Source organism: Triturus cristatus, chromosome 8 (genome assembly GCF_964204655.1).
Source record: "Triturus cristatus chromosome 8, aTriCri1.1, whole genome shotgun sequence".
In the NCBI taxonomy this organism is placed as follows: Eukaryota; Metazoa; Chordata; class Amphibia; order Caudata; family Salamandridae; genus Triturus; species Triturus cristatus.
The window spans coordinates 317,503,469-317,520,718 of record NC_140591.1 but is presented as its reverse complement, the minus strand read 5'-3'; the positions used below and the strand labels follow the sequence as shown (position 1 = coordinate 317,520,718).

Genomic DNA, 17,250 nt, shown 5'->3' with positions numbered 1-17,250 from the left:
AGGTGGTCCTTAAACTCCTATCCATGATCTGTTTCAGGGAAAACCTCTCTCTCTCTCTCTTTCTCTCTCTTTCTCTCTCCCTCTCTCTCTCTCTCCCTCTCCCTCTCCCTCCCTCCCTCCCCAGCACCCACCATAGAATAAACTGTCCACAGTGACACGAGCACACACGCAGTATTTTGATTATTTTGTGCACTCAAATTTCTGGCAAAGGTTCACCAGTTTATGTTGTGACGTTTTCTGTTGTGTTTGCTGACGTCACAGAATGATCGTAATGCTTCATCAAATCCCGTCAGTGATACGAATGGCCTGCCTACAGTCAGTCGGGCTTGCTGACCCAGAGCTGTTCCTTTGTGTTTATCTGGGCCTGTTTACTTTGCTGCTCCTTCCTAACAGTGAAGGGCACCATGCTCACCCCCTCCAGTGAGATAGGATAATGGGATTACTTCATGGGTCTCCTGGGCTCACTAGAGTGATTGGGACTTTGAGGAGGGCCAGCCTTTTGTTTTTGTAGATGCAGTCATTTCATTCCACAGGAAGGCTCAGGTTTTTTCTGTCTCTTTAGATAATCGCATCACAAAAACATCAGTACCCAGTGTTCAATTTCTGAAGAAAAGTGACATTTTTACAATGCCATTTTACAGTAATCGAAAGATAACTGAACGATGCTCCCCTCCAATCTGATTTATAAATTGGAATGGTGCCTTGTAATATAGGTTGAGTAAAAAACACTAAAACGGCTTCCCTTACTGAGGTGGTTATAAGAGCTCATTTGTTGTGGTTAAAAAACAAATGAGGTCATGTCAGCTAGAAAGAAATTCTCTGACCGGGCTGTCAGACTGGTATGTTTTAATGCAAACTCTCTAACTTTGAAAATGCTACTTCAGCTTGGACTTACATTCCCCTTGACCAGTGTTCCACAAGGCTGCACCAAGAATGTTACTACACTGGATATGTAGTTTAAGAAAAAGGGGCCCCCTGCATGCGAATAGCTTGCCAAGAGCAGGGGAAAATGACTATAATTTAATAATATTCTTGGACAAGATATATTTAATATAGTTCTGAAGGCATGTAGATATCAAATAAACATTACACAATGCATACTTGACAAAAGTAAACAGTATAACATAAATGTGTCATTACAAAAATAATATCTATGATATTTAGTATTTATACAATATTAGAAAAACACTCAATTAGAAAATAATCCGGAATTTGTTAAACAGCAATATAAAAAATTCTCCTTAATAATGAATTAATACACAGGAATATACATGGTGTAGCACGTGATAAAGTTAAATTGATGAAAATACAGCAGAAATAACATTCTACCAGTTAACAATGAGTTTTATGATATATGACTAAAGGCAGTAAACCTTCATTACATATTCCATATTTTAGCAAGGGCTTGAATCATACATAATGTAAGTACGCACGTTTCGGCAATAGTGCCTTCATCAGGAAGCCTTCACCATGGATATGGTCAGATTTAACCCCCCACAGGGCTTTTGTGACTCTGCTTCCAGGAGGGAAGGAGAATGGATTATCCCGATATTTGGTGGATTATCCCGATATTTGGTGGAGACTTAGATGAAGGGGGTTGTCTTCAGGGAAAAAAAAATCACCAATGAGAAACAAATTGTTCATGTGTACAGGGGAATCCACTCCTGCGGTAGGGCACTCTCTATCATGGAGACCTGCTTACAGTGGCAATGGATTTAAAATTGGAAACCATTTGATTGCCCAAGGAATCGGATTAGAAACCTGCACCAGGCGCAGCTTTCCATCCAGATTCCTCGCAGAGTTGGTGAATTCCTAAAAGTAGTAAATCTGGCCCAACAGGTACAAGTAAATCTGCAGGTACAGATTTACTGTTTTTCCATGAATAGGGCCAATTATAATGATACTTTTTTGTCCTTTCTTTATTTAATGCAGGACCTTTCCCATAAGTGTAAAATGCTGTCTCCAGCACTAGCCCGCCACATTTTTCAGGGAATTAAATTACTCACCATTTACATGACTTCAATTTTTATGACATTGGTAATGGAAAAATAAACCGACAAGTAACAGAATGCCAAGTGATACGAGAATGAACGGTAAAGTGTGGCAGTGCAAGACACCTGACGTTGGACATCATGAGAGCTCTGCATGGAAAGGTGTGCAAACATTCAGCCTCTTCTGAGGCTCCCTTAGAAACGAATGTGCATTGCATGTTTCAGGAAATCCAAAAGGTTTCTTATCCCACAAGTGTGTTTTTTACTAGTGGTAGGAGCAGATTTTGTCGTCCGCTGTTATGGGATGAATTACGGCTAAAGTTGTCCTGATTTATTGAGTTATAATTCTAATCTCCTCAATTGATATAAGTGTGTGATTATGGAAATGTTATTTCATTGTTGCATCTCTCACCTGTCGTACCTGGCAACATTAAGCTTACAAATACTTAAACCCAGTATGAACCCCTAAAAAATAGAGCAAGTATAAGAAATGGAGATGTTGAATGTTTCCTGTGGTGTTGCATACTTTAAATGTACAGGAAATCACTCAATGAAACGCACTGGAGGGGGAAATCATGGTCCCTGTCAACCTAAAATATAAAAAGTTAATATATAGCAGGAGGTACCTTTCAGGTAGACAGGTCCACGAGGTGTCCGTTGGGTGTTATGGTTCTTGAAACTGATCATCACGAGATCTGTTCTAGCAAAATATATTTGTCCAGTAAATATCACTAAGGGATCTAGCATGTCTAAGATGTTAATGTCCTCTTCAGCTCTTACTGTCTGTCCAATCAGATTTGCTTTTTTCTTTAAGATGTCCTCACAGTATGAAAAGATGCTGCGGGTCATCTCCTAGTTCAGGCTATAGTCACAATCCGCACTGTCACGGATAAAATGCTTTCTATAAGCTCTCTATAAAATAAGTATCAGAGAAGGTTATCCTACAGTGATGCATTTATCGTCTGACATTTGCATATGCTGGTTAATCATTGCTAAATGCAGTGGGGTTTCTTTTAATACACTGCTTTTTAGAATCTCTGTTGAGGTATTATCAGTTGTATTCTTTTAACCACAAATGTTTTGTGGTAGATGTTTTGGTAGCAATTTCTGAATATTCTGATTTGTGGATGGCTACTATTTGAAAACACTTACTTATTGTGGCTGTTAGAGATTATGTTTCATAGAAATTATTAGAGAAGCCAACATAGTTGAGTCACACTACAGCTCCCAAAATACCCCTGAGTGTAAGAGCCATATTTGTCCCAGGAGCTCACATGCTTGTTGATATCGGATCTATGGGACAAAATGAGCATCATTCCGACCCGCATCATTCATGCGAAAAAAAATACATGTCAATGGTCTTCTTACTTTCCGAAGGAGACTTTGGTCATATGTATGTTGGCTGTTGACTGCCCAATATGGTGCTGGAGAGAAACTTCAAGAAGCATTCATGCCACTATATCTAAAATGAAATCAAGGAAAGAGCAACATCTACAGAACATTGAGAACACACTGTCTATCTTAAAACTAAATACATTTAACAACAAGCTTTACTTTTATTACATGGAAATATAAGAAATGTAGCGTATGATTCACCCTGCCACTTTGCTTTTAACATTTGTTCAGAATTTCAAAACAGTGCATAGCCTCTCCATTTTCAAGTATTGATCTCCAGGAAGCAAGATTTTTCTTGAGTTTTTTTTCAAATAGGAATAAAAAGGGAAATGTTTGTATGTTTTCTCATTTGTTTTGCAGTCATGTTTGCCATACAGCTTACCATACTTTAGCTCATAAACTGAACCTATATGTGTGAATTGAAAATGCCAGTGTCTCGTCTGACGTGTACACATTTACAATAAGGTCACCAGCGAAGACTGGAGGAAACCCTCATCTCATGATGAAGAAGGAAGTGATGCAACCAGGATCGCACCCAGAAGGTGGAGCTCAGGTAAAAGTCGTCCGCGGCCTCGACCTCTCTCAGACTATGGGCAGCTGGCCTGCAGAAGCTTCTCCATCCCAGAAGATGCAATTGCTGCTAAGTGCCAAGAAATGGACAGTATGGACAGTGACAATCCTCTCAGGTCAAATGTATCAGGAGCCCAGGTTTCTTCAGGGGACAACCAAAGACACTGGAAAAGACGTCCAATCTCTGTCATAGGAGGAGTCAGTTTCTATGGAACTAACCAGTCAGAAGAAATTGACGAGCTGCTTACACAAGTAAGACCTAGCAGCAATGAATCGTAGTCCTACTATCTCTTCCAGATTGTAAGACTTGCTCTGGATGTCTTTCCCTTTCTTCTACTGCGAATGATTAATCATCGGCTTGTATCTCCTAATAAAATTTGCATGGTTTAATCAAACTAACACCTGATTTTCAAGCTCTTCTTTCGGACATTGAAAACTAACACACTTAATTATTTTTTGCATGACACAGCTGTTGCATTTTAAATTGACATTAACAAAACTTTATTCAATTGTTTTTTTTTAAAGGTGAACATTTTATTTTTGTTGCAAATGACAGTTCATGAATGTAACTGTACGTTGTGTATCTGCTGGTTAATGTAATTCCTACAATCCTGGCATCTATCAGTGTATACAGTTCAGCTGTCGTTTTAGGTTGATCTCTTTGACAGGTATGTTTTTTGGATCAGGGCAGGTTGAGTACACATATTTATGAAAGCTTTGCAGTAGGAAACTCTATATGCTGTGGTTTCTTGTAAATGCTTTATATAAACTTTGGCACAAGGTTGGTGGCAGGAAAAGATGTGGATCATGGCAGTTGCAACTTGAACACCTTCAATATATTCCTATAACATAATAACATAGGTATTTGTAAAGCGCACGTTGACCCAGAAGGGTATCTTGGTGCAGAATAACAGATGTTTATTGTTACCAAACTCAATAGTACTCATTTTATCTACATCATAAGGATGAAACATTGAGTGGACCCACAGGGATTTGAATCTGTGACCATAAGGTCAAACACAGGCCCCTGCAAGTGGACGCATTAGTCCATTAAGCCACAAGACCTAGCATATATTAAAATATCTAAAAGTATCTGCTAATGTGCACAGATCACTTTATAGTCGAATGCTATCTTAGTTTGTCATTTGTTTTACATTGTAAGCTCAATCATTACAACTTGATTTATTTCACTTATGTTCCCCAAATTTGTCCCCCAAAAAGCCTTTAAGAAAATATTCCTAAAGTGGCTTTAGAAATAAGACCGATTCATATAACATGCACAGTTTCCTTCACAGTTCCAAACAAAAGACCCTTGCCTACAGAATTAATGGAAAAGTAACTAGCAATTTGTCATTGATTACCTTTATAATCCAGCTATCAATGGTTGGTAAATTACTGCTTTCTTGTTCTAGTAATCTGCAATTTAGTGTTTTTCTTGTTTATGTAATCCCTTTTACACAAACAGTAGATTGGTTTCAGATAAAAAGTAGCCAGAATTTTGGTCCCAGTTGTGCATTTTTTGCAGACATAGATTAGTCAAACCTACAAGGACTTCTCAGTTCAGAATCTTGGATTAAACATCTAGGTCCCTCGTTATAAATTGGGTGTTTAAGTACAGCTGAGCAGTATCTCACCCCTTCCTTGACGTCTCCCTACTATCTCCACCACCAAATGAGAAGCATAAAAGACAATTTCCTTACCTTACCAAGCCCCTCTGCTTCTACATTAAAAACCCTTTTGTAAATCAACTGCAACACCATGGCACAAAAGGTAGCCACCAACGTCTCCATCCTTGCAGCACCCCTTTGAATCTCCTTGCTCCAGACACCTTCAGAAGTTGGGATGCGCTTACCCTTATACAAAGATGTTAAGTTTGCGAAAAAGCCTTGAAAATCAGGAATTTTCCTGGGCAATTAAATGAATATCAGCCATTGAGTGCAGTTGTTCTTGATGAAATGGTCAATTGAGAGAACATAATCTAGGAGGCATCTATGCTTTTCCCAAAAATGTTTTTGTCTGGTAGTAAATTAAATGAGGACCATTTCCATGATGTTAGATGCAGTTTTTGTGAAGGGAAGTACATGTGATACACACTAGCTTCTAGAATTTCAGATTTCCTTAATCCAGAAGTAGCAGGATTTTAGGATCCTCTGCAACATGCAAGGATAGTGTGTATAAAAAAACAACCATAACCTGGTGTTAGAGCTTAACATTTAAATTAAATAACAAACATGACATTTGGGCCTTCCTAATGACAAGATCGGTTGTAAAATGGCACAAGAACCTCTTAAAGTACACTATGCAACTTTCTTTTGTGAATAAAAATATTTAAGCACTTTAAGACATTTGTAGGTCTTGAAAAGTCAAAAAAATGAGCTAGCAAGTCAGCGGCTTCCATAGATTGCATTGTATTTCAGTTCATTTTCAGTTTTTAACGTCTTTATTTCGAATATTCTTCATAAAAGACAAAATATTTACATACATATAAATAATAACAATATTACATAATCAATGATATTATATGAAAATTAAGCGTAAAGAACAATAGAACAAAAAGAATTAAGAATTGATTAAAACCTCAATTAAATTAAATATGTGCATAAAGACGACAAGAGAAGATTATTATTGAACAAATGCATATTAAAAGACACAACATCAATACTGGTCGGAGACACAATCTAGTAAAGTAACGTACTATATGGGTTTTTCATGACGGTATGTTACAAACTGTCTTAGACCTTAATAACCAAGCCCATCCAAGGAATTTGGCCAATCCAATGGAAAGACATTCAGAGGTGTTAGTTCTTAGAATGAGCAAGGCTTCACTGCTCGACCGGGTCTTTAATCTATAGCATATAGGCTTTAGCCACTTGTGGCGTGGTTCACGGTAAGCATTACAAACAAACAAGAAATGACCTATTGTTTCTTTATGGTCAGTACAACATGGACAAAGTGAAGTCGCCGGCTTCTGCCAACCACTGGTGAAGGCCCGTAATGGCAATGTACCTAGACGGAACTGAAAGTAAAGTTTCCTATCTAAGGTTTTGACAATTACATCCCAAAAGCACTCGGTATGAGGGACTATTTTATGTAGCAGGAACAGACCGGTCAGGTTCGGTTTCTCTGAAAGAGCAACGTGTTCTTCTTTAACCATAGACCAGAAGAGAGATTTAAAATCTTTCTTAGAGGGAAAGATGTGAGAGCCCGGCTCAAACCACAACTGGGGGAGGCCCATTCCGATAAGAGTGTTTCTAATTGACTTAAACCACGGAATTTCACCTGCCCCCTGTTGTGATCTAACATCCTGAAGCTCTTGGGCAAACATGGCAAGTTCCGGTGTGGACCATATTCGTCTCCATAACGCCACCATCCTGTACTGGGCTTGATGTTTAATTGAATGGAACCCCATATCCATCAATAGTGGTAGAGCGGGTGTTGATGGAGGAAGACTGACTAGGTTTCGGAAAAATTTGTTCTGTATCCTATCAAGGACAGCCAGGTCCACACAACCCCATATATCAGCCCCGTATAATATGGCAGAGCTGATTTTTGCACTATATATTTTAAGAGCGGGCAATACCCTTTTGGTCAGAGAACTCCGCTGCTCCTTCACCAGACAACCGGACAGACGCGTAAATTTCAAGCTAAGCGCCGCTATTTGCTCTTTCCAGCGTAATCTATAGTCCATTGTCACACCAAGATAGGTCATAACTTCAACCTGTTCCAGACTAGACCCGTTCATCGTAACATTGCCCCTCTGTGGTTTTTTCTTTGTGAAGACCATAAATTTGGTTTTGTTGATGTTAATTTCTAAATCGTTCTCATTGCAGAAATCCACAAATTTGTCTATAGCTACCTGCAGACCCTTCTGTGTTTTAGCCAATATGAGCGTGTCATCAGCAAAAATTAAAAGGGGGAATTTAGTCCCACCCAGTGATGGGGCATCGGTAGGGGTTTCTGAGAGAAACTTAACCACTTGATTAATAAAAAGTATGAAAAGGGTAGGGGCCAGGACGCAGCCCTGTCTCACTCCACGAGTCACAGGGAAGGGTTCTGTGACCTGGCCCTGGCGGCCCCACCTAACTCTAGCAAAATTTCCCTCGTGCATCCTGATGGTAAAATCTAGGAGCGCAGAAGGAACTCCCATCTTTCTTAATGCAGCCCACATCTTTCCTCTGGGGACCAAATCAAACGCTGATTTGAGGTCCACAAATGCAGCGTATATCGTGCCACCTCTCAAAAACACAGTTTTCCAGTAGATCATAACAAATCTTAAGATCTGATCTACAGTACTAATGTGAGCCCTAAAGCCAGCTTGTAATGGAGAGAGAATGTCAGCTTCGGTCATCCAGGTGTCGATTTTTCCTAAAAGCATTCTAGCCACTACCTTTTGTAGGGCATCAATAAGACTGATGGGTCGGTAGTTTCCTGCATCAGTTTTGTCCCCTTTTTTATACACGGGCAGGATCTCTGCCCCTTTCCATGAATTTGGGATCCTGGTCCCTCTAGCTATCGCATTTGCTAGGGTAGTTATGTACGGAACCCAATGCACCTGGTCATACTTAAAAAGGTCCGCTGGGACACAGTCCATACCGGGGGCCTTACCGTTCTGGACTCGTTTAAGAGCAACTACAGTTTCTGTTTCTGTGAAGACAACGTGGTCAAGTATGGGCACCGCAGTCTGTACACTGGCATCTTCCCAAGTGTGGGAGATCCGTACCGTGTTACTAAACTGCGTCGCGTAGTGCTTGACCCATTGTTCTGCAGGCACATGGTTAACAGGGACTTTCGAGTCCCCAGTCCCACCCCACCTCACAACCTCCCAGAATTTTTGTTGGTTAGATGAGGTGCTTGCTTGGTATAAATCTAACCAGCGCTGTTCGTCCCAGTTGGTTTTTGCCTCTTTAAGTACTTTCTTGTAATTAACCCTAGCTAGCCTAATATCATTGGCTGACTTGGATTTAATAGCAGCTATTAGGGTGCTATGGGCAAGACGACAAGATTTATCATACCATTTGGTCCTAGTTGGTACTGGACCATTATTCCTTCCTTTTGTGGGTTCATTAAAAAAAGTTTTAATCCTATTAAACAGAGACTCATGGATCGACCCTATTTCTTCCAGGGAAGTGCCTTCATTAACTATGGGTACCATCGAATTGGTGGCTGCTGAGACCTCCACCGCAACCCTTTCTAATACGGTAGGGTTGTCTATAAGCCTAGTCAAGCGTACCCTTCTACAGTCATTCGTGAGAACAGCCTCGGCTGTAACGGTAGTGGATGCAGAATCCAATCTGAGACCCTCATTCAGTAGTAATTTAATTGCCAGGGGATTATGGTCACTTTCAGGTCTTTGGACTACTTCCATATCCTCTAGGATTTTCCAAAACTCTATCTTTATTAAGAAGTAGTCAATACGGCTCGAATGCTGGGAATTGTCAAAAGTGACCTTTCCCATCGAATCTGATTTAGTTCTACCGTTAGCTGCGCGCAGATCCCATTCAAGGCAGAGGCCTAACCACTGCATTGCGGCCTCGGTAACTTTTTTAATTGGAGGGATGGATAATGGTGGAATATTCCAAATTTGATCGATTTCCCCATATCCTTCTTTGTCAAGACTAGGAAAAGGTTCAAAAGAACAATTAAAATCACCTGCCACCATTATACATTTGTCGCTAGTAATATTGTTTAATAGGGAATCTAAATCGCTAGCTGCTCTCGCAGGCTTCCCACCAGGTTGCCCTCTTGCATATATGTTAATCAGAAAAAAGTCCTCGTTATTTTTACCAGACAATTTCAAGGCAAGAATATCACTACTTAAGGTAGGAATGTCTATAATTTTAAAGGCTAGGGATTGTCTGATCCAAATAACCAGACCACCTGAAGGACGACCTTTAGGTCCTTTACAGGCTGGTTTATAGTAGTTAAGATAGCCAACCCGAAAGATAGCATCAGTTGACCAGCTTTCCTGTAATATGATAACATCAAAAGAGTCCACATAAGAGCCCCAGTCATCCTCAGACATTTTCCCTTTTAATCCCGCTATATTCCAAGACAAAACTGTGAGGGTATTACTTGTTTCTTTCGGCAAGTTGTTAAATGGATTCACAGTCTCCTCAGGGACCAGGGGTCTATATGTGGGATTTGGAAGTTTTACCCTTTCTACCTCCCCTTGGGAATTACCACTCAGCCCTGTTACAATCTCAGCCCTGGGAGATGGAGTAGGGTTAGGGGAACTCAGTACAACTTCACTCGGCCCGGGAATCGGTAGTAGATTGTCAAGTCAATCCACACCTTCCAAGCCGGATAGCGGAGCGAACCGGTTTGTGAGGTGCGGGTGAAACAAAGGGTAGACTGGGGTATCAAAGTGAAATCTCCCTCTTGGCCTGTCTCTTCTAGAATGTTGAAATGGGGTTTGGGGTCTACTTGTATATAAAGCAGGATAGAAATAATTCAACAATAATGTTTGCACATCCCCAACTCTTCCGAATCTAGGTTCCCTGCTGATAAATTCAGCCACCCATGGCTCTCTGAAACTTATCACCACACAGTCCCCCTCAAGATCTTTCTTACCATAACCTATCCAATCCACCCTTCTTACATTAAGAATTTCAGGATTCATGTTGGGTGGGAGCGGGCGATTTTTATTAAGCCAGAATGTTACTTTATTGTAGAGGTCCTTGTGTGTTTCTCTTTTACCATCTACTAAAGGAGCCACGCCAGTTAAGATGATGGTGTAAGGCTGTGACTCTGGGGGGAGATTAACACATTGTTTCCTCGGGATAGGTTTGATATAGGGCCGGATGTTTTGGTCGTGACTACTAAGAGTTTTCTTGGCCTGGGGTTGCTTTGCGGCCTTCTGTCTAGGTGCGCCCTCAGAGCTAACTGTTTTCTTGGGGGCCGATACAGTTGTTGGCTGCGGGGCTTTTAAAGTAGTGGGTCCCACTTTTGAACTTGAGGCCCCTGCTTTGTTATTCACCAGATTAGACTTCGATGATGACAGGGCAGTGGGGGGCAAGCCTTTGGGGGCTAAACTGGCAAGAGTTCTGTTTGTAGATGCTATATTATCTTTAACCAACCTATCCAAGGAATCCATTTTTGTATTCAATAGTCTTGTCCTTTCGAATAGTGGTAAGAGCAGGGATTTCATTAGTAACTCTATCTTAGCCAGAAGTATGCCTTCTGCAATACTAACTGTGGTATTATGGTCTTCAAATTGAACCACCACATTAGTATTAGGCAACTGTATAGGTGAATCAATAGTACTTCCCGCCCCCTCAATATGTTCAACTAAGTCGGGAGAGTCTAACCTTTTACGTTTCCCAGGGTTCTGTGAAGGTAGAAGTTGTGAAAGGGGAGGGGAAGTCACTTGCTCCTTACTGATATTAAGATTAGGTGAGTCCGAGAGACCTGATTTCTCTCCAGGCTGGTCTAAAAAAATAGTAGTCCCTCCATTTAGCATATTATCATGTGCAGTGGTATATGAGCTATCTTGACCCATCCCCGCTAACTCCACAGTTTGGGTCTCAGGAACAGTTACAAGCACTAAATCTGTATTAACATCATTGCTATCAGTGTCTAAAAGGGAAAGCGGAATGGGGGAGACTGCCTCATTAATTTTCCCAAGAGAGGATCGCTTGCCTGTAATTATATCTAGTGAAAGACGTTTTTCAACTAGAGCGATTTCTTTCTCCAGTATGGCAGTAGAGCGTTTAAAAAACTGGTCAATTGTACCCGTAAAAGTGCCATTAGAGGTGGAGACCTGGACTTGCCTCTCTTTGCCAGATCTTAGGGTCATCTTTAGATATACAAATAACCAAATTAACACCAACCTCAGACCTCAAATTATGTACAATAATGGGCAAAGTTAGGTCAAAGCGGTTATACTAACAATGAGGACACAAGCCTGGTTATGGTCAAATGCAATGTTTACAAAATAAACATTTAAAACGTCTGTTAGGTGATACCATGAGATGTTATAAATATTGAGTGGTAAATGTTAGGAAGGTGGCCCGGCCCGGCCTCACACGGCCTCTGACGGCCACAGACGGTCCCGCCCTTGTCCCGGCCTTCTCCCGGCGAGCTCCCGTGCAGCGGTATTCACACGTTAATATATGGCTCTTACGGTGATCACCCGGTCGTTGGGGGCGGGGCGGGGAGGGAGAGCAGCCCAGGTGGAACGGGCGGGGTTACTGGGACTCCTGGGAAATGTAGTTCCCAGCCCTCTTGCTCGCAGCCCTCAGCCCCTGTCTTACCCCAGCAGCAGCTAACAGCCCACGAAGGAGAGCGCCCCTCTGCGAAGCGGGACCCGCGCAGCGGGTTCCGCGAGGCGTTGGTGCAGATGCAAGGAATCCACGGGCAATCCAAACAGCAAGGCAGGTTTGTCAAGGTGTCCCACGAAGTGCAGGGCAAGCCGGTATTTGATCACCCGGTCGTTGGGGGCGGGGCGGGGAGGGAGAGCAGCCCAGGTGGAACGGGCGGGGTTACTGGGACTCCTGGGAAATGTAGTTCCCAGCCCTCTTGCTCGCAGCCCTCAGCCCCTGTCTTACCCCAGCAGCAGCTAACAGCCCACGAAGGAGAGCGCCCCTCTGCGAAGCGGGACCCGCGCAGCGGGTTCCGCGAGGCGTTGGTGCAGATGCAAGGAATCCACGGGCAATCCAAACAGCAAGGCAGGTTTGTCAAGGTGTCCCACGAAGTGCAGGGCAAGCCGGTATTTGATCACCCGGTCGTTGGGGGCGGGGCGGGGAGGGAGAGCAGCCCAGGTGGAACGGGCGGGGTTACTGGGACTCCTGGGAAATGTAGTTCCCAGCCCTCTTGCTCGCAGCCCTCAGCCCCTGTCTTACCCCAGCAGCAGCTAACAGCCCACGAAGGAGAGCGCCCCTCTGCGAAGCGGGACCCGCGCAGCGGGTTCCGCGAGGCGTTGGTGCAGATGCAAGGAATCCACGGGCAATCCAAACAGCAAGGCAGGTTTGTCAAGGTGTATTTCAGCATTGGACGTACTCTCAAAACGTGAGGCATTGACATTTTTACCTTCTCTGTCTCCCTAATATCTCTGTCCCGAACCGCTCCTGTCTAGATTGGGTCTCTTATAAATCCCCCGGTCTTACATTTTGCTCTAAGGATGACCAAAAACATAAATCAGGACGATCGACTGTTACATAACTATTAACTTCGAGTTGTTTATTATGATAGTCATTTACTGCCAAAATGATAAACAAACAAGTGGAGTGACTTGCACAACTTTAGTTATTGTAATGTGATGGCTTCCATTACAGAAAAGGTGTGTGAAGCTCTGGGGCTAGTGTAGGTAGTAACTCGGATGGCGCCCCCCTCTGAGCACACATCCATCAGTCTTCAAGCTAAGGTTCACCCCTCTCATGAGCCGACACGATGAGGAATTCCCTGGCACAGTTATGCCTGGAACCCTATTGGATAAAGTGTGCATAACTAATTTCTGCTGCACTATGGTCCACACTACAGTATCGACTTGACATGTTCACTAAAGTGAAGGAGACACAGGGGCTGCTGATGTGTCCTGAGCGTCTTTTCAATGGTATGATTCTAGGTGCAACAGTAAGGGCCGGGGTATAAAAGACGATCCTCGTCTGTAGATAGCGTCTTAGATAGAGTTTCTTGAGTGGCGTTGCTCATTAATGAAGATCTGGAATCCAGCCTGTGTTGCTTCCACCCTAAAGCACCCCCACCTATACAGCATCATTCTTCCTGTCCTGGGTGTATGGAAAGCCACTGACCGCACTGTCGGCTCTGCTGCTACTAGAGCCAAGACTTGATGGTAGAGAAATGTACCCAAGGAACAGAGTGTAATAAGACACCAGACCCCTAATAGGAAACTTATATAGGGGACACTTGGAGAAGGAGGGTGCCCCTTATTTACCTTACTTTATTTTTAGCAGGACTGCTGTTAACCCAGGACACTGAGTGATATACCTCACAGATTACCAACCATGCTGCTGTCTGTTGGCTGATCAGTTATTGCGTTAGGTAGGAGTGTTCGGGCTGGACTGTTCCCATTGGGCGCAGGGTCAAAACTGTTTGCATATGGCTGGGTCCAAACTGGAATGGCATGTTATAACAGCCTTGCATGTTATAGCAGATGGCAACGTCAGGTCAGGGGTGAATTAAATGAGCAGATGTCCTGGTGACACTTGTGAAGACAGCATCAGCATAGACTACCGGTTCTGCATGCTTTGTGGGACTAAGGAAATGCAAAAGCATATACCCGCAGGGTGATGTCTTTTTCCCAAATTATTGGTTCCCAATACATTGTTAAGATTTTTGTTTATTTGTGTAGCATAAAAAGAGTCAGCTTGTGGTCACTTTTCTGCATCTAGTTCCGAGTTTTAAAACAATTGTACTGCCCCATCACACCACAGTGAAATAAATGGCCAAACTGTCACATTCCTCATGGCCTCATGAGCTGTAGTTATTGTCATTAGGTTTATTGTAGTGTGTCCCTTTTACACCCTGGATCCCCGTCCTGTTTTGGGCTCTGATGAGGCCCATCATAAGTGACGTAATGTTAATGCAGGGCTTATTGGCACAGGTTCCTAGCTTTAAAGTAGGTCAATAACTCCTAATACCTTACCCAAATCTAAAATTTTACAGACATTTGAAGGACAAAAAACATTGCCTAGCTGACAATGAATCACAAGGCTTTCAGTTTGCATAATAAAGTTCACGATCGGGTGCATTAACCCACTAAGCTATTTTACCACTAATATATTGACACATGCAGGCGATGATACTTCACTTCTGTGACCACGGGAGAACAAAAGGCTCCCAATTATCAGTGTCATATTGTCCTGGATAACCATGTGACTTTCTGGGCCCTCCTTTTGTTTATTTATGTATTTTAATGCTGTATTTTTTGCCACTTTTTGTTCCTGCAGCCAGCAACGCGGCCTCCTGTCCCGGCCCATCAGGTGCCACCATATAAGGCTATTTCTGCCCGATTCCGGCCCGGCGCCTTCTCTCAGAGCACGCCCATTGGCTTGGACCGAGTTGGGCGCAGACGACAAATGAGAGCTTCCAACAGTAAGTGTCACAGATATGAACACAATTTCTGAGCATTTTTTTCAAATGCTTTAACTATCAAAATAACTTGCAAGAGACCTGTACTGTAGGTATGTAAAGTGTATGTGTGCTTCAGGGACAATCCACGTTTATGTTCTGCGTCCATCATTCATTTATTTACTTAATTATTTAGAAGTTCCATAAGTTGTGCACATCACTCTTTGGGAAGTCTTAGTGTGCGGATTCATCGAGGCTTACAGTTTCCAAGCAAGAGGTAGAGGTTACAAGCATAGGATGAGATGCTGGGGTGAGGAAGGATCTAAAGAAAGGGCAGAAAATGGAATCTGACCGCTTAGGTCAGGAGCACAGTATGCTTCCCTTCATCACCAGACTCCAAAGCGCCTTCATCCCTCCAGATATCCCTCACAAATTACGTGGTTTAACCCCTCAGTGCCTTTAGGACGGGAACGTTGCCTAAACCCTTTAGACTATGACATAGCTCACCTCTGCCATTTTCCAGAATAGGACCGGGATTCTGATGTTTATTGGTGCAGTGTGTTAAGAAATTATTTAAACATGTATACGAAGTGGCCATGTGCAGTTATAAAAAGAAAAAGCAACTGTAAAATCAACAAAACAAAAATCTAGGTATAGTTGTTTTGTTTTTAGAGCACAGATCTAAGGTAGCATTAATTGTGTGCATAACGAAAGCTAAAGTAAAGAGACTGCACTGAGATGGATTGCAACCAAAATCAGCACAGAACGCTTGCTGAGCTAGACGTATCATCCTTTGATGCACTTTAATGCATTTCCAGCGTCAACAAAGCATTACAGTTAGCATACCTATAACAAGCATTGGCAAAGCCAATAGGTCTCGCCTATGCGAGAGCTATTGGCTTTCACAATGTGTTTTAGCCATTATTTACACCAGTATGGCTGCTTTTCAGCATGGCAAAAAGTTAGTGGTGTGTGGTGGGGTTTATTGGAATGAGGTAGATTGGTGTAGAGTGGAGTGGACTAGATTGGCATAGATAGGAGTTGGGTTAAAGGGGGTAGAACGAAGTGGGTGGATTGAGGTAGATTGGAGTGGGGTAGATTGGATTGGGGTAGGTTGCAGTGGGGGTGTAAGGTAGTTTAGCATGGTAGATCGGAGTGGGGTAGATCGGAGTGGGGTAGATCGGAGTGGGGTAGATCGGAGTGGGGTAGATCGGAGTGGGGTAGATCGGAGTGGGGTAGATCGGAGTGGGGTAGATCGGAGTGGGGTAGATCGGGATAGAGTGTAGTGGGATATATTGAGGTAGATTGGAGGGAAGTGGGGTAGATTTGGGAAGAGTGGAGTGGGATGAAGTGGGGTAGATTGGGTGGATTATAGTTGGGTCAAATGGAATGGAGTGGGGTCGATTCATTAGTTTGGAGTGGGGTAGATTGAGGTGGAGTGGGGTTGATTGGGGTTGGGTCAATTGCAGTGGAGTAGATTGAGGTGGAGTGGGCTTGATTGGGGTTGGGTCAATTGCAGTGGAGTAGATTGGAGTTGAGTAGATTTGGGTCGATTGGAGTGGGGTAGTTGGAATTTTATTAGATTGGGGTAAAGTGGAGTAGATTAGGGTGGATTGTGTTAGATTGGACTGGAGTGGGGCAGATTGGAGTGGAGTAAATTTAAGTGGGTAAGATTGGGGTAGAGTGGAGTGGGATGTATTTGGGGTAGATTGGAGTGGAGTGGGGTAGATTTGGAAAGAGTGTAGTGCAGTGGATTGGGGTAGATTAGATGGGAGTGGGGTAGATAGGAGTGGAGAAAAGTAAATTGGAGTTTAATGGTGTTGATTAGGGTGGATTGGGATAGATAAGAGTGGGATAGATTGGGTGGATTATGGTAGGGTAGTTTGGAGTAAAGTGTGGTTGATTGGAGTGGGGTAGGTTGGAGTAGAATAGATTGGAGTGGAGTTGGATAGAGTTGTGTGGGGTATATTGGGATGGGGTGGGATAGATTGGAGTGGGGTACATTGGAGTTAGGGTTGGATAGACTGCATTAGAGTAGATTGGAGTGTATTTGAGTTGATAGTGGAGTAGATTGAAGTGAGGTAGATTGAAGTGGGGCGGATTGAGAGGGGTAGATTGTGGTAGATTGGAGTGGAGAAGATTTGGATAGATTGCAGTGGAGTTTGGAGTAGAGTGGGGGAGATCGGAATGGAGTGAGGTTATTTGGACTGGGGTAGAGTGAAGTGTAGTGGAGTAGGGTAGATTAGATTGGAGTGGAGTGGGTTGC

The 17,250-nt window shown here is 42.9% G+C and overlaps 1 protein-coding gene across 4 annotated transcripts in view; it reads left to right on the top strand.

The window, feature by feature from the left end:
* The window catches only part of SPATA13 (spermatogenesis associated 13), a 158,203-nt gene that overhangs the window by 67,991 nt on the left and 72,962 nt on the right, over positions 1–17,250 (top strand). For 3 of the 4 annotated variants that reach the window (XM_085621600.1, XM_085621599.1, XM_085621602.1), the window contains 2 exons: positions 3,852–4,208; positions 14,864–15,008. In XM_085621600.1, the coding sequence (XP_085477726.1) occupies positions 3,852–4,208; positions 14,864–15,008 (502 nt within the window). The remainder of the gene's footprint in view (positions 1–3,851; positions 4,209–14,863; positions 15,009–17,250) is intronic. The other variant, XM_085621601.1, reaches the window with a different exon arrangement.